At 34.0% G+C, this 19,357-nt stretch overlaps 1 protein-coding gene across 5 annotated transcripts; it reads right to left on the bottom strand.

Moving 5' to 3' along the window:
• Positions 1-928: 928 nt before the first annotated feature.
• Positions 929-18,602, bottom strand: LOC130678330 (AT-rich interactive domain-containing protein 2). 5 transcript variants are annotated; one of them, XM_057485530.1, is made up of 14 exons: positions 18,180-18,602; positions 17,676-17,923; positions 17,501-17,594; positions 15,348-15,445; positions 14,494-14,645; positions 11,326-13,042; positions 10,025-10,412; positions 9,616-9,861; positions 7,590-7,763; positions 4,865-6,679; positions 4,119-4,307; positions 3,836-3,916; positions 2,322-2,413; positions 929-2,238 (listed from the first exon to the last, which is right to left on the bottom strand). In XM_057485530.1, exons 2-14 carry the CDS (start codon positions 17,765-17,767, stop codon positions 2,118-2,120), a joined length of 5,259 nt encoding a protein of 1,752 aa, XP_057341513.1. In that variant the 5' UTR covers positions 17,768-17,923; positions 18,180-18,602; the 3' UTR covers positions 929-2,117. The 5 variants fall into 5 exon arrangements, with proteins under 5 accessions (XP_057341513.1, XP_057341501.1, XP_057341514.1 ...); XM_057485518.1 differs by having other exon boundaries at positions 9,490-9,861; positions 18,180-18,601; XM_057485531.1 differs by having other exon boundaries at positions 9,490-9,861; positions 10,241-10,412; positions 18,180-18,601.
• Between the last annotated feature and the right edge of the window lie 755 nt (positions 18,603-19,357).

Genomic DNA, 19,357 nt, shown 5'->3' with positions numbered 1-19,357 from the left:
TATTATTATTTATTACCTTTACAGTCATGAACATTAATTTTAAATAATAATAACATTTTAATGTATAAAATACAGTTTTTAATTGTTTACACGGTTAAATAATTACAAAATTGTGTTGCAATAAACTTATTATTATTATTATTATTATTATTATTATTATTATTAAATCTATACACAAGATTGTTATTGAAAAAAAAATTACCGAGCATTATTACAGCTAATGATTACATGAAAGTGATTATTAATTTATTTACAGGTATGTATTTTACATACGGTCTTATAATTACGATTCATAATTATTATTTTTATTTAAATTTAAAAAAATATAAATGCAATTTACGTCTGATCATTTACTTACTTAAGATATTAACAAAATTAAGGTTAATTTTTATTTTAAAGTCGCCGGGTAAAAACATTACTTTCCCGCCATTTTTTACTGCGCATGCGCAAGTATTCGGTATGAGACAGGAGTGGGGAAAGTAATTGGGGGGGGAGTTTTTAGATTTCTTTTGAGTCGAATATTTAATGATTTTTGAAAAAGACATTTTGAATTTTGGGTAACGATTATTTGAATTTGAAATCAAGATGGCGGTTTTTTCAAACTTCAGTTGCAGTGGGAATCCCCCCCCCTAGTTATCCTCCCCCTTCTACTATAAAGTCGGCTGAGTAAGAATTAAATTTTTCCCGCCATTTTTTACTGCGCATGCGCGGCCGTTATGAGAAGAGGGGGAAGTAATTTGGGGAAGGGGGGGGGGGGGGGTAAATAAATTTTGGGAGTCTGAGTTTTGTTGAGACTTCGAATTTTTTCTTAAATATTAAAGATGGCGGTTTTTTTTTCCTAGTTCAGGGGAAGAATTTACCCCCACTATAAATCTTTCCCCTCTACTATAAAATTCGCGCATGCGCAAGTAGAAATATTGTAGTAGTAGGGGAAATTGAAAACTTACTCCCAAGTATGAAAATTAATTTTGAAAAAATTGTTTATAAATTTTGCCGGTTCCGAAAGTCGCCTTCGGGAATAATCGGGAGTTCTCGGCTTTGAATGTTAACGTTAACCAATGGCGGGAAATTAAATTAATTTTCTAAGAGTGGGGGTAAAGATCTAAGACGGCTTTTAAAAAAATTCTTGTTTTCTAGGAACAATCTTAGATTTTTCCCCCACCACTTTTTTCGAAATTTACTCGCCGTAGATTTTTACCCCCACTCTTAGAAAATTAGTCAATACTACCCTAAAAAAGAGGGGGGAAGTCCCAGAAAACCCTCGAGTAAAAAAATTCTAACCTCAAAAAATTCATTACAAAAATCGATTCGCAAAAAAAATCAAAAAAATTTTAGTATTCCCTCAGTACGAAAAATTCTCGTCTCAACGTAACCTCAAAACAATTAACAGAAAAAGTTTTCCCAGAGATTACGCCTTCGGTTCCTGTCGGGAATCTCCGGCTCTCATCGTGAACGTTAACCAATAGCAAAACACTAACCAAATTTTCTGAAAGTGGGGGTAAAACTTCCAATTACTCTGGGAAGACTCCATCATAAATACAAATATAAAACATTCATATATTTATATATATACTAATTACCAGGCGACAGTAAATTTCATAATTTAAATTGAACTTTAACCTGCTTACAAAACAAACGTCAAAATTTTTCTTAATAAATATGACCTCAAATAAATAATTTTGAAAAATTAATAAGTAAAAAAAAATAGTAACTGTCAATATTATTATAAAAAAATTATTTTATGACACTAACTCATTAAAATTAATTAATTAATTAACATTAACCTAAAAAACAATAATTATTGGCAATCATTAATGCCTAATAAGTTAATAGGCCTCATTGTTTTAATTATAATTTATTTTAATACTTAATTGTCTATGACATTGATCATTTTGTTTATGTTTGTAATTAATTAATTAATTATTATTTATACACTTAATAAGCTTTCCTATGTACTCTTATTAATTAATCATTCAATTAATTAATTAATCGATAGTAATAATTGTATTTTAGAAAATGTTATTATTGATCGCTGCTCACAGTGTTTATGTTTATGTTTATGTTTATTAATTATGATTGGAAAAATTAAATTATGTACGATAACAATAATAAAAAGGTCACCTATTACTGCCATTACTTTGTTCATTCATGTCGTAGAGAACTTGGGCTATTGTTCGAGATGACTCGACGTTGGAGAGGGCGACACCTGCCAGGTGCGGCTCGTACGCTCTGAGATGCCTGGAAAATTCGATTAATCGAGGGTTAATTAATTGAGAGTTCATTTGATGAGTGAGTGGAAAAGGGGGGGGGGGGAGGGTTACCTTCGACCATGTGCTGAATATATGACTAGGTTTCTGAGAATTAGAGCTGCCGTTAGGCGAATACTTTTAGTAACTGGACCCTCATTGTCATCCTGGAACACAATTTTTGAGAGGTTAATCATATTGTTTTTGAATTTTTGGCGGTTAGGAAGACCGTTGACTGAGATTTTGAATCGATATATCGATTAAATTTGGAATTTATGTTCTTACATAAGGAGAAATTTGAGTGATTTTGTAGAAAAAAAATTGGTAATTTTTGAATCGATATATCGAAAATTAGGTATCGATATATCGATTAAATTTTGAATTTATGTAGGAAAAATTAGAGTGATTTTGTAAAAAAAAATTTGTAATTTTGGAATCGACATATCGAAAATTAGGTATCGATATATCGAAAGTGGAAATCGATATGTTTGAATTAAAGTACTGGAATGTAAATATCGATTTTGGTGAAAAAAATATTGAACTTTATCGATAATCGAAAAATTGGAAATCGATATATCGAATGTAGAAAATCGATATATTTATCTGTGAAAATGCTAGACTGGAAAATGAGTGAATTGAGATTGCAATCGATATATCGAATAATAGAAGACGATATATCGATTTGTAAGACTTCGATATATGAAAGATGTACAAAAGATCGATATATATTTCAATTCAAGAATTAATTTTACAGAAAAATAATAAATTTCGATTTTTAATCGATGTATCGAAGTTTCACAAATCGATATAACGAATGATTATAATTGATATATCGAAATTTTAGGTAAAAAATCTTGATCAAAAAATGTGTAGCAAATTATTGAATCGATATATCGAAATTATCCAAAGCGATATATCGAAATACGACAAATCGATGTATCGAGCAGTTACAATCGATATAATTTACTTGTAAAATTAACGGTTATAAAAAGTCGAGGTATCAAATTGATCAATCGAAGTGTCGTACATCGATATATCGAAATTTAATGAATCGATATATCAAATAATTATAATCGATTTATCGAAATTTTTTTATCGATACATCGAATTGCTACAACTCGGTATATCTAAATACGACAAATCGATATATCGAAGTTTCATGAATCGATATATCGAATAATCTCAATCAATATATAGATTTTTTTATCGACACATCGGATTTCTACAAATTAGTATTTCGAAATACGACAAATCGATATATCGAAACATTAACGATCGATTATCGAATGACTTATAATCGATTAATCGTAAAAAAATGTCAGTCAACGGTCTTCTAAAAAAAAAAATCATTCATGCTCACAACCAAAACTTTTACACTCAACATAAAAAAAAATTGATGAATAAAATGAGCAAAGTGTTAGTAGGAAATGAAAAAAAAACTAAAATGCAACAATTAAAATAAATAAAAAATAAGTGGATGCTGTAAAAAAAAGTAAATAAATAATCATGCAATTTTGACGACGATGATCGTAATGATCGAATGAAAGTTGTCGTGTATTTTGTTGTTTTTTTTTCATCTTTCTTTTTACCTGTTCGGGTGTAGAATTTTGACCAGGTCGAGGAGAAGAACTGACGGTAGTTGCAGCAGCAGCCGGCTTGCTGGGCCTTTGCTGCATTAAATTATAAATAATAATAGTAAAGAGACAATAGACTAGAGCTAGGGATTTATAATAAGACAAGAGTTTTTTTTTTAAATTTAACATCCAATTGTTAATTAACCAACAAATAAATCCCCATTATTTTAAATGTTAATATTTTTGTTATTTATATATATATATATTTTTTTTTTAAATAAATATTTTTATTATTTACCATCAATTCCTTGGGATTTATGAACTCAAGAGCGTGACGTTTTATCGCGTGGAGCGCAGCATTGGGCGCGTATCCTGGATGTGAAGCCGTCGCTGCTGCAGATGCTGCCGCCGTAGGTGTTGCTGTTGACGTCGATATTTCTGCTTTACCATTTGCTGCTAAATTTTTCTTTCTCAAAAACGCCATGCGCTGAAAATATTTTTTGTTAATTACCAGTTTACTAAATATGGTCCTGTACTTTTTAAAAAATCTCTAATCCCGCCTCAACTATTGAAGCTACGAAAAAATTTATGGAATACTTTTTTGTAGAGAATTAAATTCCCTACAAAAAAGGTCTCACTAATTTTTTTTGTAAACTTGATATTTTAACCGCAGAGTCAGTCCCAAGTACTTAGTACATGGACAGGAAAATTTTTTTAATTTTTGAATGAAAATTCCGGCTCAAATTTCAAAATTACACTAAAAATGACCCAGACCTTTTTTGTAGAGAATTTGATTCCTTACAAAAAAGGTCTGATTATTTTTTTTCGTAAACTTGATACTTTAGCCGTAGAGTCAATCCCAAGTACTCAGTACATGAACAGGAAAATTTTTTGAATTTTTGAATGAAAATTCTGGCTCAAATATCAAAATTACACTAAAAATGACCCATACCTTTTTTGTAGAGAATAAAATTCCCTACAAAAAAGGTCTCTAGTAATTTTCCCCTAAACTCAATACTTCCAGCGTAATAAAAAAAAACTCACTTCCGGATTGCAATGCTTGTCATAAAGATGAGTCATCAAAGAGAACCTCCGCCTCTTCAAGCCATCGCAGCTGGCCCATAGACAAACGACTTCCTCAGCATCCGTCGGACAATGAGTTTCACAGCCATGCATATAAACTTCATGCGCAGTCTTGAATTGCTTCAAGCATCCCCTCCACTCGCACAGAAACGAATTGGGGTCCAACTTGATGACCACTTTGTCCGCCAGGTTGCTCTGACTGGTCGAGGGTTTGTCTTCATTTCCACTAGCAGTGCAAGTTGACGTCGTTATTTTGTTCTTCAGTTTGACGTTCGTGACCGCGGCCTGATGGGGGGTCGTGGGTCTAGTAGGCGGCGGAGTCGACGCAGGCGTGGGAGTGACGACCCTGGACGGTAGACTGCTGGTAACAGGACACTGTTGCGTCATGGCAGGAATAGTTACAGTGACAGTATTGGGATTACTCTGCGTAACAATCGAAGTGTTGACGATAATCGAGTTCTGTATCGTAGCAGAGGTCGGTACTAAAGGAGGCGGGACGTTGCTGATACCCGAGCTCTGTAATATCGGCCGAGGCATCTGGGTCACAACGACTTGCTGTCCCTGCGGGGTCATGGCCACGACTTTCTGATGGCCTCCACCCTGAGCAGCCTGGGGCTGGAGAATAATTATCGTCTTGGCACCAGTCCCCTGCTGCTGGGTCGTCTGCGCAACGAGAACCGTCTGGGCCTGACCCTGGACCAAAGCCGTCTGCGACTGCGCCAGCACGTAATTCTGACCTGGGACACCACCAGAGACTACGTACTGCAGCTGACCACCGGCACTTTGCTGCAACAGAACCTGAGGCTGCGTGGTCCGGGTCTTCATCTGCCCGGGGATCAGGTTACCCAGGACTTGATTGTTCGCCTGGACGACGATTTGTCTGGGCGCTGCGATCATCAGCTGCTGGGGCTGGATCTGCTGCTGAGGAACCTGGACGTGGACCTGCTGCTGGACCAGTTGTTCAGGAAATCTGGGCTCTTCTTTCACTGGTTCCTCGAGGTCTGTCTCGTCTTCGATGATGTCTGCCGCTAGGGCCGCGTACAAGTTAGCGGCAGTCGATGAAACAGTTAATTTTTCTTCTTTATCATCGTCCTCAGACTTTATCGACGAGACTGTGGACTCGACAGTGGCGCTGTCTGTCTCTGGCCAAGTGCTGGTTCCGTTGGAATACTTGACCTTCTTAACAGAATTTTCATCAGCGTCGCTGGCGGATCTCTTGATACGCGGCGCCTCTATCATGGTATCGTCGTTAATTGACATCCCGGACTCTTCACACTCGACTTTTATCTTGACATCCTTGTCTTTAATATCATCTGGAGATTCTTTTAATTTCTTAACATGATTATCAAATCCGCTTATTTTTTCTAATGAGTTTCTATTCAGGACTCCGTTGACCAGAGTCTCTTTGTCGACTTTACGCTCCAGTAAATCTGCTAGCATCATATTTTGTTTCCCGCGGGAACTTACACTGGACTCCTTGGAGCTGCTGTCCTGGTCCAGGTCGGTGGCGCCGTTTTGTAAAATACCTTCGAAGCTGGTGATCGAATTCTCTTCGGCGGCACCGGAACAGTCGCGGCTCCCGATTCCGCTGCTGGATGCCAGCGAATTGTTGGTGGAATCCGAGTCCTCGGTCACGGGCGGGGTGTAAGTTTTTTGATTCAAGAACTTGGGGGTTATCGGAGGTCGGCAAACTTTTTGGGTGATATGATTATCGGCCATTGTTGACACTACGATCACTGAGGTGCTGGATGTCACGGTTTCGTCGTTGACTTCCATCTGTAATTATTTTTATCTTTTTAATTAGTGATGGAGTCAAGGGGAACAAGTCGGGTAGTGGGGAGAGTAGAGCAGGGAAGGGGACAATTGGACAGGAGCTGGGTCATGGGTGGTCAGTTGACGTCAACTTACTGCCGCAAAGTTGAAGAAAACTTTTGATGACAACTTGAGGCAGTAAGTTGACGTCAAGTTTCTGAAAGAAGTTGAAGGAAAATTATAGCTGACAACTTTAAAGTGTCAAGTTGGTGGCAATTGACGTCAACGGGTGCAGAGTTATCAGCTGATAGCTGATTTTTTTTTATTAAAAACTTGCTGTCAATATTTTCTGGCAAGTTGACGTCAAGTTGCTGAAAAAGTTGAAGGGAAATTTTAGCTGAGAACTAAAAAGTGTCAAGGTGGTGGGAATTGACGTCAACAGGTAGAGTTTCAAATTGAAGACAATTGACATCGTGACGAAAAATTTGTGCTATCAGCTGATAGATGATTTTTTTATCAAAAACTTGTCAGTATTTTCTGTCAAGTTGACGTCAAGTTCTGTGGTTTCAAGTTTTGACAGCAATATGAAGACAACATGACCCATAAATTTATGCAAATTTATAAAAGTAACAGGAATGCAAGAATCAGAAAGTTGACTTCAAATTGCAGACATAAAATTAAAGAGCAAAAGAAAATTTAAATCTGACAGAAAGTTGACATCAAAAAATTAAATGAAAAAAATTTTACTTTTAAATTGACTACAAGTTACTGTCAACTATTTGCACCATTAAGTTTTTGCAGTCAACTTGACATCTTATTTACGTTAGTTTGCAGTCAAAATGGATATTAGAGGGTAAAAAAAAAAATAGGAGATAACTCAAAACGAAATTTTTTTGAACCCTACTTCTAAAAGTCGAGGTATTAAAGCACAAACCTTCTCGCAATTATTAGTAACAATCTTTGTTCCATTGAGCCGCTGGACTTTTTTGTTCGCCCTTTGTTTCCCAGGAGTTTTCAGAACAACCGTAGAGGGCGTTGTTGCAGTGGAAGTAGTCGGTGTCGCCATCTGTTGCTGAAGCAATCTTTGCTGTTGTTGCCTCTGAGCGACCTAGAGTAAGTGATCAATCAGTATAAATATCAACAAATCATCTATAATACTAATGATAATAATGATAATTATAAATAGACGTAGATAAGCAATGAGGTGTCGAGCGACAAAAATATTTTTGCATTTTTGTACAAATGGCGGTAACTAGTCAGGACTTTAAATCATTTTTTTGAGAAAACTATTCACATTACAAAAAAATTTATAGAGACCATTTTTGTAGGAAATTTAATCCTCTTTAAAATTAGTCCTCTTCATTTTCTTTGTATCTGTGATATTTTAGCGGGAATTTCAATTTTAAGATTAAAAGAAATTTCAAAAACAGAATTTTTCTGAAAATTATTCTAGAGAGGACTTTAAATCATTTTTTTGAGAAAACTATTCCTTTTACAAAAAAATTTATAAAGACCATTTTTGTAGGAAATTCAATTCCCTTCAAAATTGGTATTCATCATTTTCTTTGTACCTATGATATTTTAGCGGGAATTTCAATTTTAAGATTAAAAGACTTTCAAAAATATAATTTTTTTGAAAATTATTCTAGTGAGGACTTTAAATCATTTTTTGGAGAAAACTATTCACTCTACAAAAAAATTTATAGAGACCATTTTTGTAGGAAATTTAATCCTCTTCAAAATTAGTCCTCACCATTTTTTTTGTATCCGTGATATTTTAGCGAGAATTTCAATTTTAAGAATAAAGAATTTTCAAAAATATAATTTTTTTGTAAATGATTCTAGAGCGGACTTCAAATCATTTTTTTGAGAAAACTATTCACTTTACAAAAAAATTTATAGAGACCATTTTTGTAGGAAATTTAATCCTCTTTAAAATTAGTCCCTATCATTTTCTTTGTATCTGTGATATTTTAGCGGGAATGTCAATTTTAAGATTAAAAGAAATTTCAAAAACAGAATTTTTTTGAAAATTATTCTAGAGAGGACTTTAAATCATTTTTTTGAAGAAACTATTCATTTTACAAAAAAATTTATGAATACCATTTTTGTAGGAAATTTAATTCCCTTCAAAATTGGTCTTCATTATTTTCTTTGTACCTATGATATTTTAGCAGGAATTTCAATTTTAAGATTACAAGACTTTCAAAAACATAATTTCTTTGAAAATTATTCTAGTGAAGACTAAATAATTTTTTTGAGAAAACTATTCACATTACAAAAAAATTTATAGAGACAATTTTTGTAGGAAATTTAATCCTCTTTAAAATTAGTCCTCATCATTTTCTTTCTATCTGTGATATTTTAGCGGGAATTTCAATTTTAAGATTAAAAGAATTTTCAGAACTATAATTTTTCGAAAATTATTCTAGTGAAGACTTTAAATCATTTTTTTGAGAAAACTATTCACTTTACAAAAAAATTTATGGATACCATTTTTGTAGGAAATTTAATGCCCTTCAAAATTAGTCCTCATCATTTTTACCGTATCTCCAATAATTGACCCCTAATTTCCCTATAAATAAAAAAACTATCTAATCGCGTCCGGTTATTCGTACTCGAACTCTAATTTATCATAAATTTCCTCTTCCCCGTCATTGCTCACCTACACCCAAAATCCATAATAATTAATACACACATCGTGCGTGTTAGTTCATCAGTGCCTTAAACACTCTAATTAGTTTCAAAAGTAAAAATAAATACTCAGACTCGTATTCGCAAATCTAAAATCTCTTATTTCCGTTTTTGTTTTATTCAACAAACAAAAACAATACCTGGTTGTTTGTTAGCTGGTTGGCACTGATGGTTGTTGGGATGCTAGTAGTATTTGTTACACAGGCATTCGAAGTAGACACACAGGTTGCAGCGGCGCTGGGCATGCAGTCGCCGCTGACCGTTACCTTTGTAGCCAATAGGCTTTTTATTATTGAACTTGACGTGGTACCGCGTTCGTCTTTCGTCACCACCTGGATCAGTTGCTGACTTTGACTCTGAGTCTGAACCTGAGTCTGAACCTGAGCCTGAACCTGAGTCTGCAGTTGGGGTTGAAGTTGAGGCTGGTGTTGGTTTTGCTGCTGCTGCTGCTGCTGAGGCTGGGAACCGCTGGCGAGTAAAGCCTGGCTCAGGTGGGGATGAGTGACTGACACCTGGAGCAAAATGTATATAAATATATAGGGTCAGGTCCTGATGAAGGCAGAGATAATTTAGAGATGAGCGTTAGTGTCTGCAGGATGAGTTACTTGAGGAACTTTAAGTGAAGTCAGAGACAAGCAGATGAGAGAAGTGAAGAGAATTAGGACGTAGACCCACCTGACTTTTTGAATCAACCTTTGCAATAATCTGGGGTTGGTTGATAGTCGCGTTGGGTGTCGGTTTCGGTGGGGCTGACAAGTGGGCCTTTAAAATGGGAGACGCGGGTGGCTGGACGGTGGAGTTGGTGGTAATTGTCTTGGATGAGTTGGTATCGGGGGCCGTGCTGTCGGGTGCAGGACTTTTAGTGACTGTACGCTGTTGTATTTGTAGCACCTTTGCTGCTGCTGCTGGTGTTGATGAGGATGTCACTGGAGCGGGTGACGACGACTGGCTTGGATATGTGATGGGAGCTGGGGTCGCGCGGACCCGGATACCGTCGTAGTACTGCGTGCTGGTGTTCTCTCCCTTCAGTGGGTTCGGGCCGATCGTTCCGCCGAATACGGATCTAAAATTTTTTATAATTGATTTGGATTTTTTATATTATGAATCGATATATCGATAATGGGAAATCGATTTAATGAAATTTTACTGATCGATTGATTTAAATTATTAGGAAATTTGTAGAGTTAATTTTGGAATCGATACATCGAAAAACGATTTAATCGAATTTGGTCTATCGATTGTTAGAAATTGACAATAAAAATTCACAGGAAATTTTTAAATCGATAGGTTGAAGATTTAAATTGATGTATCGATAATAAAAATCTATAAATCGATATTTTAAAGAATCGATTAGTAAAACTTTCTAAAAAATTCAAATGAAATTTTGAAATCGATAAATCGTAGATTTAAATCGGTGTGTCGAAAATTTAAATCGATGTATCGACAATTAAAATCTACTAATCGATATTTCAAAGAATCGATTAGTAAAATTTTCTAAAAAATTCACATTAAATTTTGAAATCGATACATCGAAGCTTTAAATCGATATATCGATACTTCAAAATCGATATATCGAAATTTTAAATCAAAGCATCTACTTTTTGAAAATCGATTGTTAAAATTATCAAAAAAATTCCTATATGAAATTTATAAATTGATATATCGAAGCTTTAAATCGATATATCGATACTGAAAAATCGATATTATAAATCATTGCATAAACTTTTTGAAAATCGACTGTTAAAATATCTTAAAAATTCATACATGAAATTTATAAATCGATATATCAAAGTTTTGAATCAATATATCGATACTAAAAAATCGATATATCGAAATTTTTAATCAATGCATCAACTTTTTGAAAATCGATTGTTAAAATTATCTAAAAAAATTCATACATGAAATTTACGAATCGATATATCGAAGTTTTAAATCGATATATCGATTTTTTTAAATTAAAAAAAAAAATTTCTTACCTCACACATCGTGGAAAATGTAACGGCGCAATAACACCACGTCGTCCAATTTTGGTACAAGAACTCAAATACTTTTTATACAATTCCTCCTGCTCAATCTTGACTCCCGGCGCGAGTTCAAAGGTCGCCCTGAGCCACCCCAGAGCAAACTGTTCATTCTCCTGGATAATCTGCTGATGCGCATGCTGCTGCTGCAGTGAATTAGCAGCCTCGATAGCTTTATTAGTCGCAACTTTAACCGCAGGCGTAGCCGGAGTCGTGGGTCTCGAGGTCGCCGGGCTGACAACCGGAGCCGGGATCGGAGTGGCCACCGTCGTGGTCACAGCAGGAGTGGTCACAGGCTGAGTGGCCTGGACTGCAGTGGTCGTCGCAGTGCTCGTCGTGCTCTGGCTCTGACTCGCGCTTGAAGACGCCAAAGTACTCACAGTTTCCACAACCCGCATCAGTATGCAGGCCTTGGGCCCGTAGCTTTGGGCCTCGACCGTCACCAAAGCCACCAGGGTGTCAATAGCACCTCGTACCCTCGCTAAGCTAGTGCACGGTCTCTCTCCCAGTGACGTCAGCGCGTACAAGCACTCGAGAGTGTAAACCAGCAGCGCGATGTCACTCAGTGCCAGAAATCGGCAGATCAATTCAAAGACCTCGTCATCTAGACCAAACGTCACCAGTTCCTCGTTGCTGTCATGCTGGCTAATTTTATTGAGAACTTCCAGACACGAGATCACCACAAATCGATCCGTCGAATCGATTCCCCTTACAATGCACGTGATTATTCCTTCTGTGAGCCGCTCACCGATTTCTTTGAGTTCGATTTCACCGGAAATGTTACCCAGGATGTCGAATCCAAGCTGGTGCAAATTACTCCACCTCGCGCGCACACACAACAGCACAAATCTTAAAAAACATCGATTTTTTCCTAAGACCGCAGCATTTTCGGGAGTGAAACTCAAGTTCCTGAGGATGGAGGCGATCTGCAGGACTCGCTGTCCGTAGGGATCTTGAGTACCCAGGGTGCGGCCCATGCAGAACAAGTCCCGGTCCTCGTCCTCGAATTTAATTATCGAATTTTGATTCTGGTCGTAGCAGTTGTCGTCCAGGTAACTGGAGATCGTCGACAGGGACGACAATGTCGTTACTGAGGCAAGTCTTGGACACTCTAGGGTCGATGGCAATGACGGGGGATCGACTTCCATGGAGTCGTCGCCGTTGACGCGTTCCTTGTCCTGGACTTTGTCTTTATCTTTGTCCTGGTTCTTGTCCTTGATCTTGTCTGGGTCCTTGTCCCGATCCTGGACCTTGTCTTTGTCTTTTTTGTTCTTGTCGAGGATCTTGCGCCGGGAGAAGGTGTTGAGACAAGTGGTGCTGGGCTTCTTCATGAAAGTCCGCTCGTCGGTGAGGTCCAGGACCTGGGGAGAGTCGAGGACGTCGGACCAGAAGGAGTTGATCGAGTAGTTGCGGACGCGTGAGTAGACTTCGATGAAGAGGTGCCGCGTTCCGGGAGAGTCGAAGACTCCGGCGTGGGCTAACAGGATGTTGATCAGCCGGGGATACTTGTCGAGGCGCAGGGTGTGCTTGCCCTCGTTGGAGAGCAGCGTGCAGACGTTTATTGCAAAGTCCTGCTCGTTAGGGAGAGGCGAGAGGAGAGACAGGGCCAGTTTGTCGTAATTTGAGGGCTTGTAGAGGTTCGATGACAGGCCGTTGTATTCACGGAGTGATTCTGTAATTTAAAAAAAAAATTGTGATTTAATATCAATATGGGAATTCGAGATATCGATTTTTAAATAATTCGATTGTGAAATTTTAATAGGAGATTTTAATAAAAAATATCAATTTAAAAAAGTCGAGGTATTGATACATAAAAATTTGAGACATCGATTTTTAGAAGAATATCGATTATAAAAATTCGAGATATCGATTTATAAATAATTCGATTGTGAAATTTTAATTGTAGGTTTTAATAAAAAACATCAATTTTTAAAAATCGAGGTATTGATACATAAAAATTTGAGATATCGATTTTTATAAGGAAATCGATTATAAAAATTCGAGATATCGATTTATAAATAATTCGATTGTGAAATTTTAATTGGAGGTTTTGATAAAAAATATCAATTTTTAAAAATCGAGGTATTGATACATAAAAATTCGAGACATCGATTTTTATAAAAATATCGATCATAAAAATTCGAGATATCGATTTTTAAATAAGTTTGATTGTTAAATTTAAATTGGAGTTTTTTATAAAAAATATCGAAATATCGATTTATGAAAATTCGAAATATCGATATTTATAAAAATATCGGCTATGAAAAATTCAAGGTATGGATTTTTAAATAATTCGATTGTTAAATTTAAATTGGAGGTTTTTATGAAAAATATCGAAATATCGATTTATAAAGATTCGAGATATCGATATTGATAAGAATATCGATTATAAAAATTCGAGATATCGATTTACAAATAATTCGATTGTTAAATTTAAATTGAAGGTTTTTATAAAAAATATCAAAGTATCGATTTATAAAAATTCAAAATATCGATATTTATAATAATTTCGATTATAAAAATTCGAGATATCGATTTTTAAATAATTTGATTGCAAAATTTAAATTAAAGGTTTAATAAAAAATATCGATTTTAAAAATTCGAGGTATTGATTTATAAAAATTTAAGATATCGATTTATAAATAATTCGATTGTTAAATTTAAATTGGAGGTTTCAATAAAAAATATCAAATCTAAAAATTCGAGATATCGATTTTTATAAGAATATCGATTATAAAACTTCGAGATATCGATTTTTTTATTAATCGATTATAAAATTTAAATTAAAGGTTTTTATAAAAAGTATCGATTCTAAAAAATCGAGGTATCGATTTATGAAAATTCGATATATAAATTTTAATAAAAAATATCGAGATATCAATTTCAAAAACTCGAGATCCCGATTTTTAAAAAAACATTATCAAAAATTCGATACATCGATTCATAAAAAATTCGATATATTGATTTATAAAATTCCTTAAAAATTCAAACTCGAAATTTTTACAAAAATTCCACCGCTAAACAAAAAATATCGATTGAAAAATAATTAAAAAAAAAACTAATCAATCAAATTATCGATACCTCAATCACCCGTCACTCCCCCCAAATAAATCCACAAATTACCTGCAACATTGTGCTGATGATGGTTATAAGTAAGCGGAACAGAGTGCAGTGATCTCGCCGACCATTTCCGATGTCTCGAATCCTCGTCATCGTCATCAGCCTGCTGTCCATCTTCGCCCAGAAAGTGGACTTTTTCATACCTATCTAAATACCTGTAAAGTTAAAGAGCGCGTCAATTCCCCATCTAGTCTACTCCCATCCAGTCTAGTGTCATCAATTAAAGTGACAGCGAATGACCGAGTGCGTGAGTGAGTGAGCAAATGACAAATGTGAGTTTTGAGCCGAGCTGAGGTGAGATGAGGTATCAAGTGAAGAGTAAGGGAGAATAAAAACAGAGAGTGGGTAGATAGGAGTCCAGTGAACCACGTGAGTCGTCGCGACGGTTTAGTTGCCACGCGGGTTCTAGTAGTATAGTACTCGTGTAGTCTTGTGTAGTCTGAGTAGAGAAGAGAAGAGAAGAGTGAGTAGAGTACGAGTATGAATGAATGAATGAATGGTAGGAAGGTGGTGTAGTGGTGAGTACGCCACGGGGTCGTAGTAACTAAGCATGAGCCACATGACAGCAGACAGCACTCAGTGCAACAGCAACCAGCACACTGTCCAGGATTGGTCTTTTAGTCTTGCCAATAGTGGGAGGAGGGTGAAGATTATGAGGTAGTGGGAGGAAGCGCTTACGATTCTACAGAAGTTACTTTATCGTTCATCGTTTATCGTTTTACACACTACTACTATTACTACTACTACTACTACTCTATTAGGTCATTGGACTCCAGCTTCAAGGTCATGCCGATTCATTATTTTTAATTATTTTTCGAGCAGTGTATCGATGTGTAATAAGTGGATTGTTACTGTACCGTAAATATATTTGCTTGAGTCCGACTCCACTATTAACACAGCCGTTGGGCAGATGAAACTGCTCGCAGAGACTCGACCACTCGTTTCTGGTATTCACCTGGAATAGATTTTTTTTTTTTAGTTTTTTGGGTGTAACTTGGAAACTATTGGGTTTATGGGAAAGGGTAATCAGATCTTTTTTGTGGAGAATTGAATTTCCTGTAAAAAAGTATTGGAAGATTTTTGGAAAAAAGTGATAGTTGGCGAGTTATTAACTGATTTTTGATAAGAAACATTAAAGAAGGGAGCAAATTTATAAGGTATGAATTGTAAGTGCTTGTAACTTGGAAACTATGGGATTTATGGGAAAAGTTAATCAGATCTTTTTTGTGGGGAATTGAGTTTCCTGTAAAAAAGTCTTAAAAGATTTTTGGAGAAAAGTGATAGTTGGCGAGTTATTAATTGACTTTTAATAAAAATTATAAGAAAATGAATTTAAATTCAATTTATAAGAAGTACGATTTATAAGTACTTGTAACTTGGAAACTATTGGATTTATGGGAAAAGTTAATCGGAGACTTTTTATAGAGAATTTAATTTCCTACAAAAAAGTCCTGTAGGATTTTTTGATAAAATTGATAGTTGGCCAGTTATTAATTGATTCTTAATAAGAAAAAAATTAAGAAAGAATTTAGAGTACATTTATGAGAGATATGAATTGTAAGGACTTGTAACTTGGAAACTGTGGGATTTATGGGAAAAGTTAATCAAATACTTTTTATAGAGAATTTAATTTCCTACAAAAAAGTTATGTAGGATTTTTTGATAAAATTGATAGTTGGCTAGTTATTAATTGATATTTAATAAGAACAAAATTAAAGAGGAATTTAGAGTACATTTATACGAGGTATGAATTGTAAGTACTTGTAACTTAGAAACTATTGGATTTATGGGAAAAGTTAGTCAGACATTTTTTATAGAGAATTAAATTTCCTACAATAAAGTCCTGAGCGATTTTTTGATAGAACTGACAGCTGTCAAATTATTAATCAACTTTTAATAAAAACGAACAAAAATGTATTTTAAATTTCGCTGGTATAAAATATTTACTAAAAGTACTAGTAACTCGAACACTATTGCATTTATCAAAAAAATGAATCATACATTTTTTGTAGAGAATTAAATTCTCTACAAAAAAGTCCTGTGCGATTTTTTGATAGGACTGACAGCTGTCAAATTATCAATCAACTTTTAATAAAAACGAACAAAAATGTATTTTAGATTTCGCTGATATAAAATATTTACTAAAAGTTCTCGTAACTCGAACACTATTGCATTTATCAAAAAAATGAATCATACATTTTTTATAGAGAATTAAATTTCCTATAAAAAAGTCCTCTATGATTTTAAAATAAATCCAACAGTTGGCAAGCTATCAACCAATCTTCAACAAAAATAAACAAAATTTCCAAAAGAATCTACTGAATGTTAAAAAAATTCTCGAGCTACAGCTTCTCGAATCAGCTGATTGCGTCAAAGCTTTTACCAGGTATCTCCCAATGGAGGGGATGGATCATCTCTACTCGGGGGTACTAAACAGGGTCTAGCCATGTAGCGAGAATGAGAATCGGAGAGAGGAATTAAACTACACGCGGTCTGCGAAAGATCAGCTGATCCTCCCGCTCAATTTACTCTCATAAATAAAAACTTATTAAATATCTTCATTTTTTTTACAATAAAATATAAATTTAATACACACTAAAAGGTTTTTATTACCGCAGTGTTGTCATATTTACAGCAACGTCGAAGCCCGTTTTCTGGTGCCGGTATGCGCGCGACTGGGCGCGGTGTTGCCGTATCGACCGCGCTTTAGTAATAACGCGAATTAGATATTTTTCAGCCCCGGGACTAAATTTACATTTTTTTTTTCCTTATCAATCAATTAATTCATCCATTCATTTTTTTTTTCCACTTAAATTAACCAGCCCACAAAAATTTTTCTATCAAAAATTCTCAATTTTTTTATTAAACCAAAAAAAAATCCTCAATTTTAATAAAAAATTAATTTTTCTCCCAAATTTAAATTTTAAAAAATTTAATTTTCCCGCTTTATTTTAGAATTAAACTTGGCCTTGAATTTAATTAAAAAAATTGTTAAAAAAATGATAATTACCTTAATCCAGCCACCATGTGCAGTAACAAGTAGATAAAGTAAATAAAGATCAATCTCATTGCCGCTAATTTTCGGATATTTTTTAAACCCGGTCCTGTAAAAAAATTAAAATAAATTAATAATTTAAAAAATTGAATTTAAAATTTAAAATAAAAATAAAAAAATAAATACAAACCCTCTGGTCTCGTGAAAATGATGAAGTTCTTTAAGAAACGACAGTCTTTCCCTCTCATAGGTAACCGGGTCCTTATTTAGGATTTTCGCCATATTTATTCTTAATAACTATTCTAATATTAATTTATACTTGAATTTACTCATTAGCTCGGGAAAATGAAGTATGGTAATTAAAAAACTAGAGTAACCAAAACATGTGGAGTTAATTAATTAACCCTAGATCTCCAGCTTCTGTCCATAGCTCCATTTCTTGATAAAAAAAGAAATAAAATAAATAAATAAAATTGTCGATAAATAAATAAATAAATATATGAATTATTGATATAATAAATATATGGAAAAATCACTGATCACTTGACGGGTCCATGGATATATTAAATAATAATAAATAATAATAATAACACAATACACTAACGACGAAGCTAAACCGTGGATATCAAAATGGCGTCCTACCGCCTTCGAGAGCAAGTATTATTTAAAATTTTAAATATAATTAATTAATTACCCAGGTGTTTTATTTTATTTATATGCTTTTGATGATATATTTATTTATGAGCGGTGAGTTTTGTTGTCGAGATGGCGAATTCTTTATAAACTTGACCGAGTCTTTTGCTGTCACGTCCGTAATGCACCAAAGCTACAGTGAACTGATCACTACTCCCAGCTACCTGCCACCCGGACTTGGGCGCGAGTTATTTGAACGTTAAATAAACACAACAGTTATTTTATATTTGAATTATGGATTTATTATTTTTGGCGGATTTAAATTTAAGTTATTGTTGAAAGTTATTGTTAATATTTATTTAATTATTGATGCACTGATACAGACTATTGTAGACAACTACAGTGTTACCCCCATTTCCGTCTGTTAGCTGCTGATTTTAAATTTTATTCAACGCCAGATGGCGGCATTTTGTCGTCGCGAGATTTTTTCGGGCTGCTACTGACATCTGACGACTGGTTTATTACTTTTTGTTTATTAATTTTGGTTTTTTTGTAATTTTTTATTTTTGGGTTCGTTGTTTTTTAATTGTGACAGTCGTTGGTTTGATTTAGTTTTTATTTATTGGGAGCGGGAAAATTTAAAATTTTAATTTGAAATTTATTTTTTTTAATTGTTTTGTTGTTAATTAATTAAATTTTATTGATATTTAATTTTTAATTTATTGAAATTTTTAATGAGTGGGAAAATTTAAATTTGAAAATTATTTTTTTTAATTTTTGGGTGTTAATTAATTAGATATTTATTATTGATATTTAATTTTTAATTTGTTGAAATTTTTAATGAGCGGGAAAATTTGAAATTTGAAATTTATTTTTTTTAATTTTTAGGAGTTAATTAATTAGATATTTATTATTGATGTTTAATTTTTTAATTTGTTTGAATTTTTAATGAGCGGGAAAATTTAAAATTTGAAATTTATTTTTTTGTTGATAATTGTTTAAATTTTATTGAAATTTAATTTTTTATTTTGTTTAAATTTTTAATGAGCGGGAAAATGAAATATTTTAAATTTTAGTTTTGGATCGATTTTGTATTTTTGTAAATTAAATTTTCATTTTGTGTTTAATTTAATTTTTAAATTGCGCGGGTAAATTTAAAATTTGAATTTTGTTTTTTAATTATTTATTAATTTAATTTTTATAAATTAAAAGATTATTTTTGATTTTGATTTTTATTTT

The sequence above is a fragment of the Microplitis mediator genome, chromosome 1, assembly GCF_029852145.1.
Source record: "Microplitis mediator isolate UGA2020A chromosome 1, iyMicMedi2.1, whole genome shotgun sequence".
In the NCBI taxonomy this organism is placed as follows: Eukaryota; Metazoa; Arthropoda; class Insecta; order Hymenoptera; family Braconidae; genus Microplitis; species Microplitis mediator.
Note: the sequence above shows the minus strand (reverse complement) of the source record. Positions and strands in the feature narration are given on the sequence as shown.

Bases quoted from the DNA above. Each gene is read 5' to 3' on its own strand.
- LOC130678330 (XM_057485518.1), bottom strand. From the start codon at position 17,767: ATGGCGAAAATCCTAAATAAGGACCCGGTTACCTATGAGAGGGAAAGA. The intron at 14,646-15,347 runs GTACAGTAACAA...TTAACTTTACAG, and splicing joins CTCAAGCAAATATATTTACG to GTATTTAGATAGGTATGAAA. The intron at 2,414-3,835 runs GTAAAAAGAAAG...ATTGTGTTCCAG, and splicing joins AAAATTCTACACCCGAACAG to GATGACAATGAGGGTCCAGT.